General features: G+C 38.9%; 1 protein-coding gene across 1 annotated transcript; it reads left to right on the top strand.

Annotated features, from left to right (window-relative positions):
* LOC109233360 (ribulose bisphosphate carboxylase/oxygenase activase 2, chloroplastic) lies at nucleotides 5,408-9,032 on the top strand. Its single transcript, XM_019399212.1, has 7 exons — nucleotides 5,408-5,621; nucleotides 6,716-7,044; nucleotides 7,153-7,258; nucleotides 7,354-7,439; nucleotides 7,757-8,229; nucleotides 8,325-8,633; nucleotides 8,726-9,032. Exons 1-6 carry the CDS (start codon nucleotides 5,577-5,579, stop codon nucleotides 8,603-8,605), a joined length of 1,320 nt encoding a protein of 439 aa, XP_019254757.1. The 5' UTR covers nucleotides 5,408-5,576; the 3' UTR covers nucleotides 8,606-8,633; nucleotides 8,726-9,032.

Below are 9,281 nucleotides of genomic sequence, written 5' to 3'. Positions count from 1 at the left end.
GTGTACGGGCTGAATGGTGATAGTGCTGGGGGTCCCGATGGATTTAATGGCTGTTTTTTTCATAGTTGCTGGGATATCGTTGGGGAGGATGTGGTGGAGATGGTGAAGGCCTTTTTCAATGGACAAGATCTTCCTAGGTTTATCACTCATACAAACCTAGTATTACTACCTAAGAAGAAAGATGTGATCACATTTTCAGACATGAGGCCTATTAGCCTTAGTAATTTTATCAACAAAGTATTTTCAAGGGTTATTCATGAGAGATTAGCTGGGCTCTTACCTAATCTTATATCTGATGAGCAAGCTGGCTTTGTGAAGGGCAGAAGTATTGTAGAAAATGTTCTATAGACATAAGAGATAATCACTGATATAAGGTTAAGGACTAAGGCAGGACCAAATGTAGTAATTAAGCTGGATATGATGAAGGCCTATGACAGACTTTCATGGCTGTTTCCGACAAAAATTTTGAGGAAAATAGGCTTTTCTGAAAGATTCATTTGTTGGGTGTTTGGTTTGGTCTCTAATAATTGGTATTATGTCTTGATAAATGGCCAACCACATGGTTTTTCAAGTCCACTAGAGGAGTGAAACAGGGAGATCCCTTATCTCCTACTTTGTTCATACTGGCAGCAGAAGCATTATCAAGAGGATTGAATGCCTTGCATAATAATCTCTATTTCTGTGGCTTTGACCTGCCTAAGTGGAGTCCTAAGATTAATCACTTGGCATACGCAGATGATACCATTATCTTTTCTTCTTCAGATGAAATTTCCTTGCAACTGATAATGCAACTTTTTTCAGCTTATGAAGCAGCTTCAGGTCAGTTGATTAACAAAGCAAAATCTGCAGTCTATATGCATCATCTTACCAATGAAACAGTGTTTAGCAAGGTTGAAAGAGTGTTTGGGATCAGGAGGCAGGAGTTCCCATTTACATATTTGGTATGCCCTATTTGCTATGCTAGGAGGAAGATGGAATATTATAATGGTCTCATAAACAAGGTGCTGGATAAACTGCAGTCTTGGAAGGGGATAATGTTGTCTATAGGAGACAGGGCTGTGTTGATTTCTCGTATTACTCAGAGTATGCCTATTCACTTACTGTCAGCGGTTAATGCACCAGCTTTGTTATCAATAAATTGCAAAAACTCATGGCAAGATTTTTCTGGAGTAGTTCAATTGAAGGAGGTAGCAGGCATTGGGCTTCTTGGGATACATTATGCTTGCCACAAGAAGAAGGAGGGATTGGTTTTAGATCTTTACTTGATGTCTCTAAGGCATTATTTTGTAAGTTTTGGTGGAACTTCAGAACAAAACCATCATTGTGGAGTTCATTTATGAGCCAAAAATACTGTAAGAAACTAAATGCCATTGCTGTTCCATGGAGAAGAAATGGCTCTCATATTTGGAGGAAAATGTTAGAATGCAGAGATAATATTGAGCATCAAATTCTATGGCAGCCTAAAATGGGATCTGCATTATTTTGGTTTGAGAATTGGACTGGTTTGGGGGCTCTTTATTTCATAACACCACCAGACTTCTTCTGTGATGAGTCAATTCAAAATGTAAATGAAGTACTGAATGGGAGGAACTGGAATGAGCAGAAACTAAGGGAACTCTTACCTGAGGATTTGGCCAATCATATATTGTAGAACATCAAACCACCAGGTGAAAATATGGTACTGGACAAACCTTTTTGGATGTTGGAACAAGGGGTGAGTTTACTGTGAGGTCAGCTTGGGATTATATCAGGAGAAGGAGGGAACCTTGCAAAGCTTACAAGATGATATGGGTGAAAGGGTTACCATTTAAAGTGTCTTTCTTCATGTGGAAGGTTTGGAAGAAAAAAATACCTCTAGACGATTTTTTCAGAAGATTGGGATACCTTATGGCTTCTAGATGTTGGTGCTGTGTTCTACCACAAGAAGAAACCTTGGCACATTTGTTTTTCAAATCCTATCCTGCTAGGAAGGTATGAAAATATTTCTTATCAGCTGCAGGTATTAATATTGATGGACTCACATTTCATCAAGCTGTGGTGAAGTGTTGGACTGCCCAGGTGATCCCAAGGATACAACCGGTACTACATGCATTGCCATCGATAATAGTTTGGGAATTATGGAAGAGAAGAAATTCATACAAATATGGAGATGCAGTCTCAGGTAATAGAGTTATATACCAGGTATCAACCACACTTCAATACCTAGTCACATTCAGAAAACCAAGCTTGAAAAATGTACCACATAAATGGCCTGATTTGCTGCAATTACTGGAACAATACACACCCAAGTTGAAATATACTAAGGTGTTATGGGAATTACCTGAGCAAGGATGGATAAAGGTTAATACGGATGGAGCATCTAGGTGTAATCCAGGTAAGAGTTCCATAGGCTATGTGTTAAGGAATGATGAGGGGAATGTAGTCTATGCATGTGGTAGAGAAATAGAGGAGGGTACAAATACAGAAGCTGAGGTGAAAGCTATCCTAGAAGCCTTAAGGTACTGTGTTGAGCATGATTACATTCTTATTGACTTGCACACTGATTCAATGCTAGTCAAGAATGTACTAACAGGAGAATGGAATGTACCATGGGCTGTTGTAGTATATGTGGAGGAAATAAGGGAGCTGATGGGAAGATGTAACTTGAGAATATCTCATATGGTGAGGGAAGGAAACCAGCTAGCAGATCGTATAGCCAATTATGCTTTGGATATTGGCCCAATGGAGTGTACTGGATTTGGAGATCTGGATGTCAAAGGGAGGAAAATTGTGAATAGCGATAAATTACAATGCCCATACATCAGAGTAAAGGTTGCAAGAACCTAGGAGAGGAGGAGGAAAGGAGTAGCAGGAGCAGGGGAAATTCTGGGATGCCACACGCTCGTCATACTCAAATCCATGTGGATGAGAGTATGGTGAATTTGTTTATTGCTAACCTAGTTTTCTTTTTTGCAGGGAACGCTACTGTGGTCATACCCCATCTTTTGAATAACTCTCATTTGGTGGTATTAGTACTATGTATTCATTCCAATGGGAGGGAAGCAAGGATGGGCATAAGCATGGCATGGGATTTACACAATGAAAAACTGGGCTACTGTGTGCCTTTTGAGGAGCTTTGGCATGTTTCTCATGATCAAGGAACCTTATTGATAAGGAATATAACATGCTCAGCAACAGATTGCAGAATACAAGATAACATGGATACAAAAGGATACCAGACACAGTCACACTCTAACTGTAGATGGGTACGACTATGTGACCAAAGGGACTACACAAGAAACACAAGATGGAAAACATATAGATGTTATACACATACAGCATTACTGATACGCAGGCAAGATAATCCTGAAGGAAGTTCACACATAAGGGCAGGGTTCAAACTGCAATTTTGGTCACAGCAGACCAAGTTCAACATAACTCCCAGGTATTTATGGTTGAGAGTGTACTTCAGAAATGGATATTAATGTTGGAAGCTCTAGCTAACTGAAGATTTTCAACAAACGACATGGATCAATCAACAACTACAATCATCACAAGGCTTAGAATTTTCAGAATACATAGCCAACATGACATGCACGCGAGCAGAAGTTGGAAATATGGCCATTTTTGTAAATTTCAAATTTTTAACCATTCCATAGTACAATATGTGATATCAATTTTGAGTCTACTACTCAAGATTGATAATAGGGATTATGTAAGTACAATAGGTAGCCATTTACAATTTTTAGCCACATTGACAGTATGTTTTCACTTTATTTTAGATATATATAAAAATTAGCCCTAGGCACCTCGCCTAGTGGATATATATATATATATATATATATACCACTAAAAAAAAGAAAGGATGGATTGAATCTCTAAAGATTGCTCTGTTTTTTGGGGTGTTTTTCGGTTGAGAATCTTTTCTATAATTGAAAATACAAATTTTGTGTGTTATAATTGGAATAGTTGAGTTATATTAGGAGTCTATCGCGTTCATTGATTCACTTACCGTTTTTAAACAGCTGAAGACCTTTTTTTATGTAAATTCCGTTACTGTATTCACGAATATAACTCGCGTATACAGTCGAATACATTCTCTGCTTAGCTGGACTCCCCTGTTTTCCGCTGAGTTTTGCTACTGTATTCATCCAGCAGGCTGATTGGGCTGGCTCAAAGCTTCAATCTTGAATGGGCCAACAAAATTTTGATCCAACCCTTCCCGTAAAAATAGCACAGTATAGCCAATTTTCGGACTGGTCATTCAAAAATAGCCAGCGTTTACCAAGTCAATGAAAAATAGCCACTATTTTGCTGCAACAGAGATCGGTCCAGCATAATATACTGGAGTTCGGTGCACCCGTGCATGAACTCCAGCATATTATGCTGGACCGGTATACTTTGCTGGCTCCAGTATAATATACTGGAGACTAGAGCACCGATGTTCCAAACTCCAATATATTATGCTGGACCGATATACTTGCTGGAACTCCAGTATATTATGCTGGAGTTCTAGTGTACTTATGCTGGAACTCCATCATATTATGCTGGAGTTCCAGCATACTTATCCTGGAGTTCAAGTATACTTATGCTGGACCGGTATACTTGCTGGAACTCCAGTATATTATGCTGGAGTTCTAGTGTACTTATGTTGGAACTCCATTATATTATGCTAGAGTTCCAGCATACTTATCGTGGAGTTCAAGTATACTTATGCTGGAACTCCAGCATAATATACTGGCGTATTTTCCGGGTATTGAACAGTGTTTTCGCTCAAATTTATCTTTACATGAAAAGTGGCTAAGTTTCAATTACTTTTGAAACTGCACTATTTTTGAACGATCAGTTGTAAATCTGGCTATTTTTTAATTTCTCCCACCCTTCCCAACTAGCGGGTTGGATCGTGCAGCATCACGGGTCAAACTCATTTCGATTGCTTTTAGTTACTACTAAATTTGGACTAATGAGAAACACTTTAGTCTGCAAATTTTGTTCAAATGCAAGTTTTAGTTCCTTATTCCCAAATTAGTTCCTTCTCAGAAAGTATATTAGCCAGAAATCCAAATTTCGCATATTTTTGGTAAGACTGATTCAATAACAGCCTCAAATTCTCCTTATCCGCCAGGAGGAAATCAACAACATACAATAAAAGGGACAATTACATCTATGTAGGAAAAAAACAACATTCAAAAAAAGGGACAATTAAATCTATGGAGGAAAAAACATCTTAAAATCTAACCTCAAAATAAAGAGGTAGCCAATCGCCATAAGCTTAAATTTTGTTGTTACTCAATCTAGTCACCCAACCAAGCAAGAAAAATAAAAATGCAAAAATAAAAAAAAATATAGATTGCCCATGCCAAAAATTACAAGTCACCTTCATAATCTCCACCTAGATAACCAATCTTGAATTTGTGGCCGTTGAGAAATCGTAAGCCAAATCCACATAATTTTTCTTACACACACAACTAGTACTACTATAAAGCCTATCCTTTCCCATACTATCTTCTTCAACCAATTGTTGAATATATTTAGCAAATCAAGAAAGCTCAATCCTTAGCTTCTTTGATCAAGTTGTCATCACAGTAGTCAAGATAATGGCTACCTCTGTGTCAACCATTGGAGCTGCCAACAAAGCACCGGTACTGTGTTTTTTCTCATCATTCTCCTACTCATGTCAATATGTTTCATAAAATTAGTTATGAATTCTTGTCTTTCACTTCTATATAGTTAAAGATACGATATGTTGCTCGGACTCTCCGAAAATGTTAGTAGGTGCGATGTCAGATCCTCTAAAAGTAACATTTTTGGAGGACCCGACACGAGTGCAGCGTCATTTTGGAGAGTCCACTATGATACTTGTTTGTTCACTAGGATTCCAGTATTTCCTTTTTTGGTGTATCTTGAATTATTCAATCTAACTGCATATCTAATTCTATGTTAAGCTATAAACTTGTATCTTGAATTGCCTTGCTTGAGGCAGTATACTGTCAAATTATATGTGAAAGAATTAGGGGGTAGAATAGTAGCTAAATCATAAATAACTGGAACTTGGAACCTTTTGTGAGTTCTTTGATTAAGGAATTAAGAATATTGAATTTTGTAGGGGACTGGGTAAAGGGGTAGCCCAATGCACTAAGTTTCCGTTATGTGTGGGGTCCGGGGAAGGGCCGGACCACAAGGGCCTACTGTATGCAGTCTTACCCGCATTTCTACAAGAGTCTGTTTCCACGATTCGAACCTGACAACGTAGTTACATGGCAGCAACTTTACCCGTTACGTAAAGGCTCCCCTTCTTGTAGGGAACTGGCCAACAAAAAAAGTAAAGTTGATGGATATTTGGGGGTGTTTGTGTTTTGATTTTGAAATATAGGATGCTGTAGGAGGATCTACTTTCCCTATGGTTTCCGATTTAACCAAAATCTGGTACTAGAAGCTATGGTTACCTTCTTCAAGATTTTACTACTTTCTCTGTTCCATTTTATATGCCACTCTTTTAGCATGTTCGATAAAGAATTACACCTTTCTATATTTGGAAACTCTTCAACTTTTGACATGTTCTTATAGTGATAGAAGTGTCACGACATGTTTTAGACCACAAGTTCTAAAAATGCTTTTACTATGTGCCAAAAGTCTTTCTTTCTTAAATTTTGCGCTCAATCAAATATTGTTATATAAAATGAAATGGAAGGAATAAGTTTCGGTGGGTCTTATTACGGGAACATTCTTGGTGCAGTTGAGTTTGAACAACTCAGTTGCTGGAACTTCAGTTCCAAGCACAGCCTTCTTTGGCAAAACTTTGAAGAAAGTGTATGGAAAAGGTGTTTCAAGCCCCAAGGTTACAAACAGGAGCTTGAGGATTGCAGCTGAAGAGAAAGATGCCGATCCCAAGAAACAGACTGATAGTGACAGATGGAAGGGTCTTGTTCAAGACTTTTCCGATGATCAACAGGACATCGCCCGGGGTAAGGGTATGGTTGACAGTCTTTTCCAGGCTCCAACAGGTACTGGTACTCACCATGCTGTTTTGCAATCCTACGAATATGTCAGCCAAGGTCTTCGCCAGTAAGTCCTCCATTTGGCAAAAGAAATTGTTTGCTAATTCTTGCAAATTTGAGAAGAGCTAGCTAATTGATTCTAATGTCTTATTGTTAACGAAAATTTTCGCTCTAGATACAACATGGACAACACGTTGGACGGATTCTACATCGCTCCTGCTTTCATGGACAAGCTTGTTGTTCACATTACCAAGAACTTCTTGAAATTGCCCAACATCAAGGTCTGTTTAAGAGAATTATTTGTCTTAATATTCAGGTTGACAAAAGCTGTCTTTTGTAGTGAAAAATAATCATTTTTGTGTATGTTTTCTTATAGGTTCCACTCATCTTGGGTGTCTGGGGAGGCAAAGGTCAAGGTAAATCTTTCCAGTGTGAGCTTGTCTTCAGAAAGATGGGAATCAAGTGAGTATTTCCTTTATCACATTGTACCATTTTGTGGAAGTCAAATTGTTAAGAAGTAAATGGACCAAAGTAGCTTATTATCAGTTTCCGCAATTCTATCCAAATACGTAACTTTACTGGTAAAGTTATTGCCATGTGACCAATAGGTCACAGGTTCGAGCCGTGGTAACAGCCTCTTGCAAAAATGCAGGGTAAGGCTGCATACAATAGACCCTTGTGGTCCGGCCCTTCCCCGCACCCTGCGCATAGTGGGAGCTTAGTGCACCGGGCTGCCCTTTTTTTATCCAAATACGTAACTACTTATTATTAACATGCAGCCCCATTATGATGAGTGCTGGAGAATTAGAAAGTGGAAATGCAGGAGAGCCAGCAAAATTGATTAGGCAAAGGTACAGAGAGGCAGCAGAAATCATCAGGAAAGGAAACATGTGTTGCCTCTTCATCAACGATCTCGATGCAGGAGCTGGTAGAATGGGTGGAACTACCCAATACACTGTCAACAACCAGATGGTGAATGCCACTCTCATGAACATTGCTGATAACCCGACAAACGTCCAGCTCCCCGGTATGTACAACAAGCAAGAGAACGCCAGGGTCCCTATTGTTGTCACGGGTAACGACTTCTCCACATTGTATGCTCCTCTTATCCGTGATGGTCGTATGGAGAAGTTCTATTGGGCACCAACTAGGGAAGATAGAATTGGTGTTTGCAAGGGTATTTTCAGGACCGACAACGTGCCTGAGGAAGCCGTTATAAAGATTGTCGATACCTTCCCTGGACAATCTATTGGTACAGACACTCAGAACTCAAAATATTGTACTTTTCTGAAAGTAAATTATAGCCTGTTCATGATAACTAATGTGTATCTTTTTGTTCTGATACAGACTTCTTCGGTGCTCTGAGGGCACGAGTATACGATGATGAGGTGAGGAAATGGGTTTCAGGCACTGGAATTGAAGCTATTGGGGACAAACTTCTGAACTCTTTCGATGGACCCCCGACTTTTGAGCAACCAAAAATGACTGTTGAGAAGCTCCTTGAGTATGGTAACATGCTTGTTCAAGAGCAAGAAAATGTGAAGAGAGTTCAATTGGCTGAAACATATCTTAAAGAGGCAGCACTTGGAGATGCAAATGCCGATGCCATCAACACTGGAAACTTCTAATGCCATCAATCTCAAGTCTAAAAAAGAGGTTGCATTTCCTATTTGAAAAGCTTTAATTTATAATAAGTTTGAAGATAGACGAAGATTTTTAAAAAATTTTGCATTAATGTATGGATGCAGGGAAGAAAGGACAACAATCTAATTGTCATGTTGCTGAAGTCTCTACTGATTCAAGTACTCAAAAACTTGGTCCAACTTCCAGGAGTGACGATGAAATTAATATTTTCAACCTTTTGAGGCATTTTGTGAGGGTAGCTATAGAATGTGGCTAGAACTTTGTAATATATGAAGTCAGTTGTGTTCCATTCATAAGGGAGTACAAACTCCAAATAATCTTTTGTTTCAGTTTTTGTAATTCTTCTGTAATCAAGTTCTTGATTTTGAATTTCAAGATTTGCTTTATGAAATTGACTCCCTTGGTATCAAATGGCTGTGATCTGCAAAGTAAAACCAGTATAATTCTCTCACCTGCAAGTATAAGATAATATGCCAATAGTAATTGAAGAGTGGATAGACTTATCGAAAGGACAACTTGGTGCATTAAGCTCCCGCTATGACCACAAGGGTCTATTGTACGCGGCCTTACCCTATATTTCTTCAAGAGGTTGTTTCCGCGGCTCAAATCCGTGACCTCCTGGTCACATGGCAACAACCTTACCAGTTACGCCACGGCTTC

The sequence above is a fragment of the Nicotiana attenuata genome, chromosome 10, assembly GCF_001879085.1.
Source record: "Nicotiana attenuata strain UT chromosome 10, NIATTr2, whole genome shotgun sequence".
In the NCBI taxonomy this organism is placed as follows: domain Eukaryota; kingdom Viridiplantae; phylum Streptophyta; class Magnoliopsida; order Solanales; family Solanaceae; genus Nicotiana; species Nicotiana attenuata.
Note: the sequence above shows the minus strand (reverse complement) of the source record. Positions and strands in the feature narration are given on the sequence as shown.